Genomic DNA, 18456 nt, shown 5'->3' on the forward strand with positions numbered 1-18456 from the left:
GGGCTGCTCCATGGTGCGGCGCTGCACCCTTGCTGCTTTGCTGCCTGTTCCCCTATCCACCTCCTCCCTCTGTGTCCTCTTTCTGCCATTGCTGCAGTAGGCAGCCTTCTGGGGGCCTCCCTTGATGAAGCAGAGGCCTGGGCCTCTCTACTTCCAGGCCTAGACCCACCCAGGCCCTGGGCTCTTGGCCTGGGCATAGGGGCCACCCTTGCTCCTGCCATCTGTCTGGGTTCTTAGCAGCCACGACTTTCAGCCAGCACGGATCCATTCCCTGCAGGCCCAGCAGTCAGAATGTTCTGAAATCACGTACACAGAAGCACAGAAGGGCAGGCTAGTGTGGGTCTGCCCGCCAGGCCGTGGCAAGGGCAGGTGTGCCTCATCTGCAGCCCCAGCACCCAGCACAGCGCAGGGCTCAGGCAGTGCTGAGAGTCAGCAGAGAGACGAAGGAAAGGACGAGGTTGGACAGATGGGAGGTGGCGTTTGTGTGCATGAGTTCCATGTCCAACGTGGATGGGACCGGGGTGCGACAGGGTAGGAAGCAAAGCAACAGGTTCTCGGGGAAACTGCGTGCCAACCACACCATGCTGCTGGGAGAGGTGGATGGGCCAGAGCTGACAGAGAGGACACCAGGAGGAGAAGTGACAAGTGGGGCAGGGTAGGAAGAGGTACTGGCATGTTACTCGCATTGAGACAAGAATCGCCTTCAAGCTATGGAGAGAGGATAGTAGCATTATCTTTATTTTTTTACATAAAATTTGCCCATTTAAAATATACAGTTTGGGCTTTCCTGGTGGCACAGTGGTTAAGAATCCGCCTGCCAATGCAGGGGACATGGGTTCGAGCCCTGGTCTGGGAAGATCCCACATGCCGCGGAGCAACTAAGCCCGTATGCCACAACTACTGAGCCTGCTCTCTAGAGCCCGCGAGCCACAACTACTGAGCCCGCGTGCCACAACTACTGAAGCCCACGCGCCACAACTACTGACGCCCGTGCGCCTAGAGCCTGTGCTCTGCAGCAAGAGAAGCCACATGATGAGAAGCCTGTGCGCCGCAACGAAGAGTAGCCCCCGCTTACCACAGCTAGAGAAAGCCTGGGCGCAGCAACAAAGACACAACACAGCCAAAAATAAATGAAATATCCAATTCAGTGGGTTTTGGTATATATACAAGGTTCTGCAACCATCACCACTGTCTAACTCCAAAACATTTTCATCATCGTACAAACAGCCTGGGAGTAGCCTTATTTTGACTATAGTCACCACGTTCCATGGCTGGCCTGTCGAGCCACACACAGCCCACCCACCGGGGCCCCATCCGCCGGTGCTCTGCGTCACTTCCACTGGTTCAGGACTGAAGCCCTTGGTTGCCGTGGTAGTTCTTGGCCTGGGCTCAGGCACAGTCATCCATCTATTGGATGGTGCCTCTTGGGCATCCACTGGGTGCTAGAGATAGTCTTGCGGGTACACATGTGCTAGGACAGGCACAGTCCCTCTTCAGAGCACAGAGATGAGTGGGGAGCAGAAAAGGGTGGGCAGCCCTGCCTGCAGTGTGGCAAGGGCTCTGCTGGAGGAGCTGGGACAGGTGAGTTACCGAGTTGCGCACACACACACACGCACACGCACACACACACACACACAAACAGGGTGCCCTACCCCCACCCTGGTGAGGCACCACCCTGCTTGCTGTTGATGCCAGGTGAGGAGCTGGAGGAGATGGGTGCTGTGCAAGGGGAGACAGTCTCTAAAGGTACAAGGGCTTTTTGGATTGTGGGGTCTCCCCTGGGGACCTCTCACATCTTCGTATGAATGTTGCAGAGGTAGCCGAGAACTGAACCTTGTGTCTAGAAGTTGGAAACTCCTCCGTCCTGGAGACCAGAATTACACCCCAAATGTGGCAGGTGGCCTGGGGTCACCTCTGTAGTAGGATCTGCCCTGTGGCCTGGTGGTGGGCTGGGCTGTGGCCGGCACCCCCAGGAGTGTGGCCTGGAGGGCACTGTTGGACACTTGCACAGGTCGACATCGAGGCCTGGCCAGCCCCGGAGCCCTGGGGCACACACCGCACAGACTGCACCCTGGGGACCATTTAAAATATACAAGAGGAGTGGTCATGGGAGAGCTGACTCCCGGGCCTTGACTCCGGCTTCCTTCCTGCACTTGCCCCCGTCCACTGCCTGTCTGTGCTCTCCTCCGTCCATGTCCTTTGCAGAACCCTCTGAGTACTGTTAGAGCCACAGTCTTGGCAGCTCTCACCAGCCCCGTCGCCCTCTGCAGACCCCTTCCCACCCCCTGGAGGGAGCTCTCCGTCTCCAACCACAGCTCAGCACGGAGGTCCTTGTCCCTCATCCTCTGCTTTTCTCCCCCAGGTTATTCTGAAGGATCTGGAGGTATTGGCAGAAATTGCTTCCTCCCCCGCAGGCCAGATGGATGACCCAGGCCCCCTCGATGGCCCTGACCTCCGGGTCAGCCACTCAGAGCTCCAGGTGCCCACCCCTGGCAGAGCTGGCCTACTGAAGACTCCTGGTGAGTCCTTCCTGGAGGGTTGCAGCCTCGGGGACCCTGGGAATGGCAGTGCTCAGTCTTGTCCTGGACCGGCTGGCCTTTGGGCTGTCCCTCTTTCCGCACCCTCCTACCTCACACTACAGCAGCCCTCCACCCCCGTAAGAGACCTTCACAGCCCTTTTTCTTCATCTCCCTGCAAGTCTCGGGCTTTGGGGCCTTTGGCTAAATATAAAACCATCCGGGTCAGCTGACTGTCTCTTTCCCTGGGGTGGCGTCTCCCAGTCAGGAATCAAGGGGCTTCGGAGTCTTGGGTGTCACAGGTGGAAGACTAGGCAGCCGCTCCCTTCCTCATCGAGAAGCTAAAAATAACATGGCAGGCAGCCCAGGCCGGAGAGCAGATAATTCAGACAGGATGTTCCCGGGCAGTCCTTCAACGTAAAGGTGGCCGTGGCACTCCTGGAGCTCAACCCTCAGCGTCCTTCCAGACAGCAGGTGGCTCTTCTCCCTGGGCCTGTGTGACTCCCAGGTCCTCCCTCCCAGGCAGACGCCTCTTCCCTCCAGTGACACAATCCTGGAAAATGCCCAGGGATGCGACTTGGAAGGAAAGTACCCAGTGAATCTTGGGCATTTGCCTGGGGTGTCTCTTTGTCCCCTGAGCAGCTCTTGACATCCAGATACAAGGTCCTAGACCTCCTTTGATGCAGAAGCCAAGAGTCAAATAGATCTGGGGCCTTTCAGTGGCAGCATCCCTCCTGCAGCCCCACCATACTGGTCCCAGAAGGCGTCCCGGTACTCAGCCCTGAGGACACCTGCTTGGTGGAATTGGAGGTGACCCCAGGGCTGCCATTCAATCACAGAAGGCCCATGCATTAAAGACATCTGCCTGATGACACTTGAATTGAAGCCCCTGCAGTGGGGTGTCACATAGGACCCCAGGCTTCAGGCTACCGCCACTGTGCACACTCTTGGGCCTGCAGCTGGTCCCAAGTTTCCAGCTGTTTCTGACCAAAGCAAGGAAGGAGTAAGGGGCTCTAGCAGCAGCCCAGCTTCCTTCTCTCATTTCACAGGACACGGTGGTTTCCCTGCCTGTGAGCCGTTTCCTCTGGGCAGTCAGAGGCCACGGCCGGGAGGCTCCCACGTCCTGACCAGGAGACCCCTAGGGAGGAGATTCCTACCCTTTGTCCCACAGCTCAGGAGTCCATTCTCCATCCTGTGTCCCCATGTCAGCACTTGGGCGTCAGCCTGAAGTCTCCGGATGGGAGGCAGGAGTGCCAGAGGTTGAGTGTGAGGCCAAGCCTCGCCGCAGGGGTGGGACAAAAGGGGGAAGAGCAGCAGCTGAGGGAGGGGTTCCCACCAGTGCGGCCAGGCCCCCAGATCTCCCTGCCCAGGAAGCAGTTAGCACACATCCTCAGGGGGAGAAGCTGAGGCAGCATAGCCTCGGGCAGGGGACACCTTGTTCTCCCGGGACTGTCTGTGATCTGTCCCTCCATCTGTAAGGACTGTCTGTGATCTGTCCCTCTATCTTTTCTCTTCCTCCCGGGCACAGAGAAGCTGATGACTGTGAAACGCTTACTGGCTAGTGGAGATGGGCCAGAAAACAGCCATGAACAGCTCGGGTCTGTGTTGGAGAGGGCCTGGTCCAGGGAGTTCCGGCAGCAAGCCCTCCACTGCTGGGGAGCAGGGGCTGAAAGGGACTTGGAGGGCAAAGAGGTTGGACCCCAGCTCCTGGCCCTGTCAAGACAGGTGGGCCGCTAGGGAGGCCAAGGTGGTGAAGACTTGCCCCAGCTCACAAGGCTGTCAGACCGGCTCACATCAGCCAGGGCCTCACCCCGAATTCATAGAAAACAGCCGAGTATGCCAGATGGGAAGAAATTCCATCCTGGAAAGAGCACCAAGGAAGTGCCTGAAGCTAGTAATGCTTCCCTACTTCAAGGATACACAGTGCCATGGGCCCCGAGCTCTTAGCCCGAGACCTATGTGTGCCCTGCAGGGAGTGTGGGAACCACACATGCGTGCTGTCCATAGTTGACACCAGATCTGTCCGACGGGTCCATGGTTTTAAAAGGTCAAGCTCAAGGCCGTAATAGAAGAGCATGGGAAGCCAGAGCTGTACCCTGTCCCCTCTCCCGCCTCAGCCACCTTGGGGAGGGCACACGCCAGGCCCCAAAGGCCCCAGAGCTGTTAGGATGGTAGGGGTGCTTGTGTGAGTCAGAAAGCACGCAGGAAGTGCGCGCTCATTCCCTGCGGCCGCTCTTTCTCCCATCGCTTCTCAGGCGTGCGAGGGGTTTGTTCTGTCCGCTTCCGTCTGGCTGTGCACAGAGGCTGCGAGGCCAGCCCCTCTTCCTGTTCGGTCACTGCCTTCCTCTGCTCTCCAGGGCACAGCTCTGAGAACTTGCGGAGTGCAGAGCTGTGTCCCTTTAAGGTCGTTTGCCACCTTACCGCCACCCCACCCTCCCGTCCCTGTAAAGGCACTTTGGAAAGCCAGGGAGGCTGGGAGCCAAGCAAAGAGGAAACCGGTGGTGTTTGTAGGGAGCTAAGTGGCCCTGCCTTCCTGTCGGGTCTGTAAACTCGGAGGGTGCAGATTGAACGCAGCAGGAGCGGTAGGGAAGCCAGCCCATTACACGCCTGGATAGTTGCTGTGCTGGCCTAAAAGCGCCATAGGAATGGTCCCCAGGGCCACAGGCAGAGTTGTCCACAGGGGATTTTGCTCTCGCCTGGCCTAGCATGAACATCTCTGGCTCCAGCACAGAGCGGCAGGGGCAGAGGTGGTGGTCTCCCTCCCCCCACCACCCCACCCCGGCCTGCCCCTCTTCACTCCTGACCTTGGCAGAGCCCCGGGGCTGGGGAGAGGGCCACCTCTGGGGCAGTCAAGAGGGGAGCTGCCTGGGTGGGCGGCTCTGAGGGAAGCCTGTGGAAGGCTCCCTGTCTCCCTAACTTGTGTTTTGGTGATATGACACGAAAACAACCGGTTGGGTCCCCTGTGACTTGGCAACTTTTGTGCCTTCTCTGTGTGGCTCCACATGGCTGGGGCCCTGCCAGGCTCTGGGGAGAGGGGGTGGTGAGCCCCCTGGAGCAGGCCTGCAGTGGGCAGGCCCAGCAGGAGCAGGCAGGCTCTGGGCTGAGTCCGTCATTGGAGACGGGGCTGGACATCCTGCTGCACGAGAGGCAGGCCCCTGGGCCCCGCACCACAGCAGTGTGGTGATCTGGGACCAAAAGTCACCCCAGGACTGACGTTTGCCCCCAAAACCCAGTCTTCATGACCTTCCCTTCTGGCCACGGGGCCCATTCTTGGGATAAAGCAGCTCTTGTCAATGTGCCCTGCAGGGCTCGCTGGTCCCAGCTCTAAACACACGGGCAAAAATGAACGTTCTGATTCAGTTTCGTTGCTTATAGCCCGGCCTGGCGTGACCAAGTGCAGAAATAAATTCTAGAAGAAACGCGGGAAGCCATCCCTGGTAGTTTTGCCAATAGTAGCGGTGACTGTGATATGCTGAGCTCTCGTTTAGGACTGGGCACCGTTCTAAGCACTTCTCACGTCAGCTCACTGAACCCTCCCCGTGGATCAGCCCTTGACCCTTACGCCATCTCTGAGGAGGGCACTGCTGTCATTCCCACCTGGGCTGGGGGATCATGGCAGCGGTGGTGCTGGCCCGGGAGCCTGGCCTGAGAGCCTGCTCTCTTCACCTTCACACTCAGAAGACGGCAACACACGTGAACCCCACCCTGTCCAGCAGTGGTGGTGGTATCGGTGGTCCAGCTTCCTCCTCTGCGTGCTGGGCTGTGGCCTCAGCCTGGCAGTTTTGGGGGGTATCCCTCCTCTTCACAGCGACTTCAGGGACCCCATTCCAGCCTTAAGCCACTCAGCACCTCATTTCCTGCCCTTCTGCTGCCTCCCCCCTGGCCTGCCCTCTACTTCCTCCGGCCACACCAGACCATTTCCCGGCCCACACACCCTTTTCGGGCGGCGTAGAAGCACACGGGTGCTGGGGCAGCTCTGCCCTGCCTGTCTTGTGACCTTGGGCAAGTGTCCTGCCTCGGTGCCACCTCTCCTTCCTGTGTAGATCGGGTGATGGGCCCCTGGGGGGCTTTGTGAGCGCTTGCATGGAAGGGGGTAAGGTAAATGCCCTGTATGTGTAAAGTGCTGCCTTTGCTTCCATCCTTCTATGTTACAAGAGCTTACGTGTGCTCCAGGCCAGCTCAGATGGCTTCTCTTCCATACAGCTTTCTAGGATATCCCAGGCCAGACTCCTTTCTCACACTTTGTTCCTTCCACCAGTCACACTGTGGGGTTCGCATCTGTTTCCCCCCTGGCCGTGACCTCTTAGACCCCCTGAAAGTGCAGGTTATGCCAGCCTCAGCATCGCCTAGAGCTCATCAGAAATGCAGACGCTGAGGCCCACCCCGGAGTCAGAATCGCATTCTATCAGGATTGCTGGGTGACTTGTGTGCTCCTCAGTTTGAGAAGCACCAGCTCATACCGCAGGGGCCTGCTATACTCACCTCTGAACCCCCAGCGTCAGGCGCCCAGTAAGGGTCAGCACCCCTCTTTCAGAGTTTCTTAAATTGACAGAAGGAGCGGGTACCAGGACCAATCACCCAGTCCCCATTGTCGGGTCTGAAGCTCCCCTAGCACATCTGCCCAGGCCTTCACTTGTCCCCAGATGGAGAACCTGGCCCCCTTCAACCCAGGCCCCTTCCTGGTCTCTCCAGCGCCCCCTTGGCCCCAGCCCCTGCTCTCCCAGCAGGGGCAGCGCGGCCCCTCTCCACCGCCACATCAGCTGGAAGGTCCTCCCAGGCCCTGCCCTGGCCCATCAGCTTATCTCTTGCTCCGAACCAGGCAACTGGAAAGCCTCCTGGATTTGGGTGACTGCCCAGGGCAGAGGACTCCCCGGCTTTTCCACAGAAAAGAAAGTTTCTGCCCTTTGGATTGGGTCCCGAGGGTGCCGTTGCTGCAACATCTCAACCACCCTTTTGTCCACACAGCCATAGGGTTTGGGCCCTCTACTCGGTGGACTCCACATCCCCTGAGACCCTGCTTCCCGAGTGGCCGGGGCCTCCCTGTCTCCCAGCCCCTGTTCTGTGTGTAGGCTCTCCCTTCCCTGCTCGTCCCCCTCGGTTCCATACCAGCCTCCCAGTCACGCAGCCCGCTCTTCGGAGCACTTCCTGTGCCAGGCATGGCGTCACACTCCTAATCCCCGCGAGGTTCACAGATAGCTACCGGCCCAGAGAAGGTGTCACATCCTCGGGAGTGCCCTGCCAGTCAGCCACAGGACCTTCATCTGCGCCGGGTCCCCGGCCCTTCCCCCTCCTCTCAGGGCAGCGGAGCCAGATGCCCACTGGAGGTGCTGGCCAGGCATACGGCCCCAGCCCTCGGGGGAGGTAGCTGGGAGGGCTGGGAGCGGAGCGGGGACCCTGCTGGGCCCAGGCTGGGCGCCTGGTGTTTTTGCATCTGGTTTTGTTGAACTGTAACTCGCGTTGTGTATTGAGGCCAGAGCTATTTTTATCCTGACATGTGAGGCTCCTTCACGTCATAGCCGCAAAGCTCAATCCAAAACATCCCAGGGAAGGCTGTTTGTAAGACGTTCTGCAGATTCTCATGTCGCCACATCAGGTTTCACTTAGTAACATCTGCAGGGCTGGCTCCCTGGCCGCCCACGCCCCGGCCTGGTTTTGTATACAGGGTGCTCCCAGCAGTATCTGTTGGCCCCTCGGCCAGCCGGTGGTCACGTGAACATCCTGCCAGAGCCCACTCCTCTAAACCAGAAATGCCAGGCAGGCGGCACTGGGACTGGTCCTCTGCAGGAGTAGGGAATGGAAATCCCGCTCTTCTCAGCCCCTCAAAGGGCGCCTCCCTCCTGAGACCCGTGTCCAGGTTGCTCCCAGCCCTCTCCTCACTTCCCCACCTCCTGGGGCCCCGGCCAGAACAGCTCCCCGACCGTCCGCGGCAGGCCTGGAAAACCGTGCTATCAGCAGTGTCTCCTGAGTCGAAGCCTCCCAGCCCTGTCGTCCCAGCAGATCCTCATGTTGGAGGGCGGGCCCTGACTCCGGGCGCCGGGCCCCTCTCTGGCTCTGCCCTGTCCTAATGGGCCGGCAGCATGTAGCCCCGGGCCCCTCCCGAGGGAGAGCTGAGCTGAGTAGGCTTTTATGGGCTGCTGAGAAAGGAGGCCGATTCCCAGTCGAGCTTGTCAAGCACGCAGACGAGCGAGAGGCAGAGGCGGCCGGTGGAGGCACTGTGAGCTCCCCACGGGGAGGAGCAGGCTGCGGTTGGGCAGAAATTAGTTCAGTTGAGAGAGGCCTGTCATTCCCTGTAGTAACACCCCTGGAGCGGGTTTGTTCTCTCTGCACCCCATCTCCTCCTCCCGTGCCTGCAACCTTGCCTGGAAACATCTCACAGGTTCCACCTCAAGCCAGCTGGGCCAAAAGGGCTGGTGAGTCAGAAAAGTGGCCGGTGGGGCCAGTGGGAAACAGGCTGGGAAGGACCGAATAGGCCCTCACCCTGTCCGTGGTGAGCACTGAGATGCGCCCCATCCTTGCCCGGCCTACCTGGCCAGTGTTGCCCTTCCCCCCCAGCTTCCCAAGGCTCCCCGCCCTCTCCTGCAGAGGCTTCTCTCAAGGGCAGTGGCCCTGACCAGAGCCCATTCTGGTGGGTGGGAGCCTGAAGGGCCACCGGCCTCAGGCAGCTCCCCCGAAGCTCCCACCCTCCTAGTCTCAGCCTCAGGAAGGCGCCCGGCGCCCACTTCGGTTGCACCCGGCCTGCTGCTTCTCGTAGTGCTTAAGCGGAGCAGCGGAAGCTTTCTCAGTAACCACCGCACTGTGAGAATGGGAGGCACTCGACGTGGCTTCTCCCAGATGTGGCTCTGCCCCCTCCTGCCTCCTAAGGGCCTCAGCTCCAGGGGCCACCATGCGGGCCTGGACGTAGAGAGTGGATTGTGGGGCCCAGAGCGGGCTGTGGCTGAGGAGAGCGGCGACATGTGCGGAGCAGCCCCAGGCCTTCTCTTCTGCCGGTCTGTCAGCTGAGGGGTGGCCAGATCTCCCTCCCTGAATGTGGGGGGTGGGGGAGGGGTCCCAGGCGATCCCCTCTCCTCACAGCCTCCCTGCCCCCCAGCAGAGGACTGTGAACTCGTCCCAGATCTGACATTCCAGACTATCCCCAGCCCTCAGTCGTCCAGTCCGAGACTCGGAGAACGGGAACCATTTGCTTCATTCAGTGCTCTGGGTTATGGCACGTTTGCCAGGGATAGCAGCCCCGGTTTACCGAGGTCAGACTATTTAGGAAGCCCCAGGCCAGGTACGTTACATGTTTGTCTCGTTCAATGAGGGCTCTCATTGCCCCCACTTTGCAGATGAGAAAACTGAGACTTAGAGAGGGTAAGAGACTTGCAATTCTGGAGTTGCACAGCTAGTAAGCGGTTGAGTGGAGGTCTGATCTGAACCCAGGTCTGATGGACTCCCAAGCCAAGCTCTAAACACCATGTTTGATGCTTCCCACTGCCTCTGTAGGGACAGAACCACCCAGCACCTCTCCCCAGTGCCTGCCCAAGACACCCAGTCCCTGGAGACTGGAGACTGTGGCCGCAGGTGGGGAGGATTTTGTTTTGGTCAGTCCCCATTTTGGTCCCTTTGTCCTTTGGAACCTAAGCCTGGAAAAGGGGTGGGACAGAGGTGTACGTACAGAAGCTAGAAGGGGACAGGGACATAAGGAGTCATCATGAACAAGCACCCAAGAGAATGCTGCAGGCAGCTGGGCTCCAGTCCACACACACCTCCACTGGGGGGCGTGGGGGGAGCCTCTGCCCTCCGGCCAGGCCACCATGGGGGCGGCAGAATACATATCCTCAAGTGTGGGGAGGGGGACAAGGGGCTGAGAGGCAGCCAGGCTGCCTCAGCAGCTGTATCTGCAGCCACCTCTTTGGAGATCAGCCCCAGCTGGGCCTGGGGTAACTTGATCTGTGAGAATGTGACACTTGATTCTGCAAACAGCCCCTCTGGGCAGGGAGCAGAGACTGTTTGCCATTCCAGAGTCACTCAGGACTGCCTGGGCCAGGCTCTTCTGGACAGGGACCCAGAACAACACACTGCAAACAACAAGAAATTCAATGAGGCCTGTCCTTGAACTGGCTTCTCGCCCCGTGCACAGTTCACAGGAGCTGTAAAAGAGGTTCAGGAGAGAGGACAGTATTTTGAAGGTGTGGCTCCTGGTAAGGAATCCTCATAGAGTAATTCACAGCCAGGAAAAACAAAACAGGAAACACCTTTTCCAGTTCCCAGCCACTTCCCCGTAAGGACCACACGAGGATGTAAGGAAGACTGAGTTCAGCAAAACGACAGAACTCCTGGGACAAGGTTTTACTGCTGCTTCCTGGCATCTGATGAAGTCAGCCTGTAGGGGCTCCTCTGTAAGGCTCACTTGTAGTGCTCTGGGCGACGCTTCCACACGTTCCTGTTTTATGCTCTAGGCTGATGCTTCTGGGAGCTGATACTCCTTGCACAGCCAAGCTTGATTCCCAGAGACCCCCCACGCTGCCTGTTTCACTAAATCGTACCCTTTAAAAGAGTGAACTTTATGGTATATGAATTATATCTAAGTTAAGCTGTTATTTTTTTAAAAAAATCAGATGTCCTGTTAATGCCTCAGGCAGATGGAATGAGGAGTCCTAGCATCACTGACAGCTCTTTCCAGCAGTGCTGTTGAGGTCATCATGTGTTAGAAAGGAAGGACGGGGGGAGATCCCAAGGGGCGTATGAACAGACACTACGTTGGGATCACCCCGGCATTGTGTCAGCCCCGCCCTCGTCCCCTCCGCGCTGGAGGCCTTACATAGGGGACCATGTGCAGGGCTGGGGCTGGGACGGGGTTGCAGGAACAGTGTGGTGACGGCTGTATCTGGCTTTCAGTATATTTTCAGCTGGTACACATAAGAGGGAGACCTCGAGTGTGCTTCTGGTTGTAAAGCCAGCTCAGGGTCTTCAAAGTACTACTCTAAAAGAGCGTCTTTGCCTGAAGATGAGGAAGAATCTCTGATTTCAAAACATTGGGTGCAGATGGAAACGCTCGGTCACATTCTGTCGGTGTGTGCTGTCTTCACCCTGGTGGCTGTGTGCATAATTGACTTATTCTTAAGCAGCGGCGGGAAGGGAGTATGGCTTCTGCCTCGCAGGCTTCATGGACCATTGAGGTTGTGTGTCTGCCTTCTCTCTTTCCTCTCTTTGACTTGCCATTTGCTCTTAACCAGTCAAACAAAGCCCAAGTGTATTTTATTTATTAGGATAATGAGTAAAAAAAAAATTTTTTTTTCCAGAAATTTCCGGCACCTAGCAGCAGGTCTCACACGTAGGAGATATTCACTAAGTGATGGAGGGTCAGCTGGAGGGGTGGACAGGGAAGTGGGTGCTTTTTGCAGTAAGCGGAGTTGTATCAGCTTGCGCACACTTGTTTGGTCCTGGCTTTTTTGCTGCCATCGTGGCCCTTGATTGAAGGTGCTCCCTCATCCTGTTACACAGAGACTCTTCCCCCACCTTTCTGGCGTTGATAATTGTTTGCATTCTGTGGACGCGTAGAATAAATCCCGGCTCTGTCCCTTTCTCTATAGGTACCAAAGGCTTGGAGTGTTCTCCTTCGACTCCGACCATGAACTCCTACTTTTACAAGTTCATGATCAACCTTCTCAAGAGGTTCAGCAGCGAACGGAAGCTTCTGGAGGTCAGAGGCGGCTTCATCATCAGGTTAGCCTCCGCGTACCTTCTGTGGTTCCACAGCCTCGGCTTTTCATTCTCCTACCATACAAGGGGTCAGGGCAACCATTTTCGCTTCCACTCCTCTCTCCTCCTTTTCCTGACCTTTGAGCTCTTAAAAGAAACAAAGAAGGTTCCCCCTTCACACCAGGTTGCTGGTGCTACTGACATGGGTTAGGTCGATGTCACCATTTTTTGAACAAATGAATTCGTTTTTCACTTGTTGAGACAGCTTTCCTTGAGGCTAAGTATCCTCTCATTGAACACTCTTGTGGGAGTCTTCAGGGAGAAAAGGAGGTGAGCCAGACAGAACATGAACCTGGCTGCGCTGGGTGCCCAGCTGTCAGCACACTGTTGGGCCACAGCTGGGTGGCAGCAGTGGCTCTGGCGGAGCCAGGTTCTTGTGCTGTGTGAGCCCAGCCCCGGACAGTCCCAGGGCACCAGCCCCAGTCCCTGGAGGCCTCCAGAACTGTCACCGCCAGCAGTATGGCCAGGTCTGGCCCTTTGCCTCTTGCTTGGCTCCAAGGAGCAGGGTCACCAGGAGAGTGACCTTAGGCCAACAGAAACCTAGAGGGGACACAGATTTCTCCAGGCTCCCCAGAAAGCCAGGCAGAGGAGTTTTCCAGAATACTCTGAGTGACCCTAGATACTCTACAGCAGTGGTTCTTGGCCCTGACTGCACGTTAGGTCACCAAGGAGGCTTGAAAAAGAAGGTGATGGCTGGGCTCCACCCTGACCAGTGAAATCAGGACCTCTGGGGCAACGGAGGTTAGTAAAGCCATCCAGGGTGCTCAGGGCGCGGACTAATGTCCCAGGAGTTGGGGGGCTCCTGATCAGGGCCATCTGGGGGTCGGGGACTTGAAGGAGAATTCCAGGGGGAGGGTCCACCCTGCACAGAAGCTTCAAGGCAGGAAGGAGGTTGGAGAGTTCATTTTGCTGTAAACCAGAAGGCGAGGGGAGAGGGGCTCAGCCGTGCGAGCTGGACTAAGGACTGGGGCCCTTACCCAGAGGTCAGCGGGAAGCCGCTGAATGGGCTTGAGCAGGGGAATGGTGTGACCGGTTTGCTGCTTTTTTATATATATATAAATTTATTTATTAATTTCTATTTTTGGCTGCGTTGGGTCTTCGTTGCCGTGTGCGGGCTTCTCATTGCAGTGGCCTCTCTTGCTGCAGAGCGCGGCCTCTAGGCGCGTGGGCTTCAGTAGTTGTGGCTCGCAGGCTCTAGAGCGCAGCCCCAGTAGTTGTGGTGCACAGGCTTAGTTGCTCCGCGGCATGTGCGATCTTCCTGGACCAGGGCTTGAACCCTTGTCCCCTGCATCGGCAGGCGGATTCTCAACCACTGCGCCACCAAGAAAGCCCCAGATTGCTGTTTTTACAGATTACTGTGCTGCTGGGAGAGAATGGGTGGATGTGTGGGAGACCGGCTGGGAGGCTGTTGTCCAAGGTGGCAGCTTGGTAGCGGGATGGGAAGAAGCAGTGCAGTGCGATGCAAGAATTAGTAAGAAGTGTGTTGATTGGTGATGAATTGCATGAGGGAGGGAGAGAGGAGAGAGGGAGTTGGGGGGGACGGCCAAGACTGTGGTGTGAGCAGCAGGGTAGATAGTGGTAGCTGTCCCTGAGGTGGGAGCCCCGGAAGAGCAGCTGGGAGGGAAGGGTTTCAAATAGCTTTGGGAACGTAAAAGGAGAGACATTGAAGACATCGCTATGTCTGCCTCTGAAAGGAGGGATCTAGGCCCACGATACAAATCTGGAGGTTGACGGCAGTTATTCATTCATTCACTCTCTTATCCATTCATTCAACAGGTATTTACTGAACACTGTGCGGGGTTCCATTCTAGATAATTTTACCTTGTGGATTTCATTCCTAGGGACTAAGAATGGTTGGTGTTCAGAGCGAAGGAAGGCTGCCTGGAGCCGGGTCCTTCAGAGTTCCAGTGTGTAATAGTTGGGTCTGGAGAAGCCGGGAGAGGAGGCTGAGAAGAAGGACCCAAGAGGTAGAAAGAAGCAGAGGAAAGAGGCGGATAGCGGGAGGCAGCGAGGGGAGAGGAGGCCGGAAGAGGGCCGGCTGGAAGGCGTTGGGGAGTCTGCTGAGCGCGGGGCGAGCTGAAGGAATGGGGGACAAGGAAATGGGGGGAGCAGGCCCAGGGCTTGCCTGTGTGGCGCCGGTGGGTGGAGGAGCCTCAGGGCCCCAGCTCCGGGCAGAGGGTGGCATTGAGGCCTCCCTGGGGAACAGGCCAAAGGGTAGAGTCTCAGGAGGGGGCAGGCCTGCCTGGTCAGAAGGACAAACGGCAGGACCACACGTCCCTGCCCATCAGGAGGAAGGGGCTTCTGAAGGTCTAGACCACCCACAGGCGTCCCGGTGGTGGTGGGGTGGTGTCGCCACCCTCTGCCCTCCTGAGCTCTCGCAGAGCGGGGTTTCTCAGCGTCGGCACTGGTGGCATTGGGGGCCGGGGAATTCTTTGTGGCAGCGGCTGCCCCGTGCGCTGTAGGGTGTGGAGCAGCGTCTCCAGCCTCGACCCGCTGGATGCCAGTGGCACCGTCACCCACCCAACTGGGACAATCAAAAATGTCTCCAGACAGTGCCAAAGGTCCCCTGGGGGGCAGAATCGTCCCGGGTGACGACCACGGTTACAGAGCGACAGAAATGGATTCTTACCGTCACTTGCCAAAAGAGGAAGGTTTCCATGGTTTTTTTTTTCACATCAAGTTGGATGGTTGGGTCTTGAAGAGACCCCCTACCAGGAAAATGACGGACTCTTCCCACACGAGTGGCAGTTAGCTTCGTGCGGCTTTCGAAATTGTAGAGGTGTCAGCTCTTTTGATGAGCCCTCCTTGCCTGGAAGACTTTCAGGAAACCAGTGGAGAGAAAGGCCTTTGAAAATGGAATTTGTAGCTAGTTTCCTCTCTGGAGAACTGCGCTGTAATGGGTTTTTCCATCCTCTGTCAGCCTCACGTGCCCTGTCAGGGGCCTGGGGAGAGGATGCTCGGGGAGTCGGGACTATCCCCAGACAGCACCAGGCAGAAGTGCGGGCAGCGTGGGCGCGCATGGGTGTGTGTGAGTGTGCGCGGGTGCTCTCCCCACCCGCTAGGGCCGAGGCTCCGTGGAGCTGGGGCCACGTTCCCGTTCACAGCCTCTAGGACAGTGAGGCTTCGCTTGCTTTGCAGTGTCTCCCAGGCATCCTAGGCTGATGAGAATCCTCATTTTGCAGGAGGGAATTGAGAGGAAGCCGCGTGCCTGCCTGGCTCCGTTGGAGCTGGGCTGCAGACCGCTGCACTCTGCTAATTTCACAGCTGCCCCTCTGTCCCTTCTGTGAGAGAGTGTCGAGCCAGGTGCCTTGAGGAGCCCTGCACGGCCTGCAGACCAGGACCACCTGGCGCCCAGCTCCTCAGAGGGTCCTCCCTCCTCATCCCTCTGGGGCTCAGTATCCAGCATGGCAGTCACTCGCTGTTCCAGGGCGCACACTCCCCGTGCACCACACTGGGGCCTCAGTGGGCATGGCACCTGGCCTCCAGGGCACGTGTCACTCCCACCTCGCACAGCCACAGAGGTCTCCTAGCCCTGGGCAAAGGACCCGGTGGGCTGGACAGAAGGAACCTGTGACTGGGCCCCTCACCTTTGTTGTCCCTCCTAGCCGTTCGCTTCATTTGTCCAGCCTGCCGTTCCCCCTGAAGCAGCACCAGCCCCTGTCATTCCGAGCTACAGCTTCCTCTGGGCCACACCAGCTCTGTGGGGCGGCTACCTGCTAAGCCAGCGTGCCACGCCACCCAGTCTGGGTTCTCAGGGTGAGCACAGCCCAGTATCCGACGTGGAGGAGGCCTTGAAGACGTGTGCCTTTCTCCTTCCCGTGGCCAGACGGGCCAAGGCCCTTCAGCAGAGTTTCACTGGGGCCCAGCCCTCGGAGTGTCAGCCTGCCCACCTGCCTTTCGTTTCATTTCCTTATTTTCTGCTGGTGGCTTTAAAGAGGAGCCTAATAGTGATACATGCAGGCTGAGAAGAAGCCACAGGCCTGATAAGAAACACAGTAAATGAAAAACTTTAAAAAAAAGAGAGCGAGAAGCAGGGACTTCCCTGGCGGTCCAGTGGTTAAGACTCCATGCTTCCACTGCAGGGGTCATGGGTTTAATCCCTGGTCGGGGAACTAAGCTCCCTCATGCCGTGTGGCGCAGCCAAAAGAATTTAGAAAAGAAAAAAACCCACAGTAAATGATTCTTAACCCCCTTCTTCTGGTGTTAAGCCAGCTATGATTTGCTCCTCTCAACCCCCAAGACTGAGCAGGGAAAGGAAAGAGATTCTTCTGGCAAACAAGTGAAGAGCCATTGTTTCTGTAGTAGTGTGTTTAGCTCAGGGTCCAGGAACCGCTACTGTCTATAGAAGGACAAAGGCATCCAGACTTCTTGAGGACAAACATCTGGTGGGGGGTCTTGGCCTTGAGGAAGATGCATGACTCTCCTCAGGCCCTGGGGTGTTTCCCCCAACTCGGCTTTCCCAGGCTGCACCTCCGTGGGGCGTGGGAGTAGGGCCCCAAACTCCAGCCAGGCCCCTGGGTGGGTTGGACATCCTCTCTGTGTCCATGTGGCCTCGCTATCTGGTGGATGTAACAGTTGAGAGGCATGTTGAGTTTGGGGAAGTCAGTGACTCCAAAACCTCGTCTCAGCCAGACTTGCTGTGACCCACTCCAGGCCCAGGCCCTTCTCCCGGCTGCAGGGACTGAGGGAGGGAAGAGAGGGACATGAGCAGATGCCACCCCAGCCCTGCCCACACCCACGCCCCCTCCCCAAGGCTCCACAGGAGTCGGGCAGATGCCACAGGCACTCAGGAGCTGGATTAAGAGGGGAGCTTCTCGAGTCAAACAGCCTTGGGTTCGAATCCCAGTTCCTCTAGTTTTTAACTCTGTGACCTGTTTCCAAGCCCGTTTTGCTTTGACTATAAGACGAAGATAATTGTGCCTGCCCTGTCGTTTTGCGGAGAGGGTTACATAAGCCTGCGTGTTACAGCGCTCCGCACGGCTTGGTCCAGGGGAGCTCGCTGTTCTGCCTCATGATGCGGTCTCGGCCTTCCACAGTGGTCTGTGGGGAGGGGAAACCAGACCCGGGAGGGGGTGAAAGAATTGAACCTTCTGTGCCGAGAGCTGGCTCCTGAGCGCCAGGCCTGCTGCGCCGACACCCAGGGCGCCCACCAGCGGCCTGGCCCTGACACCGCTAAAACAACTCGGCCCTAAGTGGGTGTTCGTGTACATTTCCCTCCTCTGGCCTCTCCCTGCTCCCCCCACCCCGCCCGCCACCGCCAGTGCAGACAGAACAAGCACAGAGCTTGTTTTCCCACGAACCGCTCCACTATACTCAGTAGAAAAGGAGAGGAGGGAGAAAACGCAGCCTCTTTGATAGGCTGTGATATGAGCTCCAGCGCAACCCAACAGCTGTGATCTTCACAAGGCCTGCTTCTGTGCTGGGAGGCCAGCGAGGCTGAGGACGCTCACGCTGCCGGCCAGCGCGGCCTTCCGACCAGCCGTCCTTCGGCTTCATCAGCTGCGCCTTTCCCCCTCCCCTTCCTCCCTGCTGCCTCGCAAAGAGGGCTTGCCAGAGAATGCTTTCTTTTCAACGAGTGACTGTGCTGTGAACTCGAGGGCTCCAGCCCCATCCAGCCCTGTCCATGGTGGCCGAGCACCCTCCCCGGAGAAAGGAAGCCCCCAAGATGAGGTGCAGGTGGGGGTCCAAGTGAGAGACGGGGCAGCCGTCACGAGGACCCCGAGAGCCCCACGATAAGGTTTCTGGTCCTTCTGGTCCCCTCTTGCCTCTGACACAGGCCTGGCAGCCTCTCCAGTTCAGCCAAGAGCCAGAGTCCCTAACATGTACCCCAGCTACGCCTGCCCTCCCCTCCCCCAGTGCCCCGGCTTTGCATGACAGCCCTGTGTTGGGGGGCAGGCGAGTGAGGTGGGTGGTGGGGCTAGGAAGCCCCCGGACTTGTTTTGAATTGCAGGGTGGGAGGGGGGCACAGTGGCTCAAGAGAAGAAGCTCTCTTTCATGCCCTAATTGGGAAATTCCACTTTGCTGTCCTTGTCCGTTCCTTGGCAGGGGGTCAAACGGCCTCTGCGGCTAGGGCAGCGCACACCACAGATCCTTGCCGACCCCAGCTCCGCCCCCCTCGGTCTCTGTATCCACCGGGCCTCTGGAGTTCATTTGCATCGGGGGCACCCCCTTTCCCCTGTCTCTGCGTGCCACCTTACCT

At 57.9% G+C, this 18456-nt stretch overlaps 1 protein-coding gene across 1 annotated transcript in view; it reads left to right on the top strand.

Annotated features, from left to right (window-relative positions):
* VAC14 (VAC14 component of PIKFYVE complex) overlaps positions 1-18456 on the top strand; it is a 97899-nt gene that overhangs the window by 47841 nt on the left and 31602 nt on the right. Inside the window, exons 13-14 of the mRNA XM_060132553.1 lie at positions 2363-2519; positions 12089-12221. Of these exons, the coding sequence (XP_059988536.1) occupies positions 2363-2519; positions 12089-12221 (290 nt within the window). The remainder of the gene's footprint in view (positions 1-2362; positions 2520-12088; positions 12222-18456) is intronic.

Source organism: Lagenorhynchus albirostris, chromosome 19 (assembly GCF_949774975.1).
Source record: "Lagenorhynchus albirostris chromosome 19, mLagAlb1.1, whole genome shotgun sequence".
Lineage (NCBI taxonomy): Eukaryota > Metazoa > Chordata > Mammalia > Artiodactyla > Delphinidae > Lagenorhynchus > Lagenorhynchus albirostris.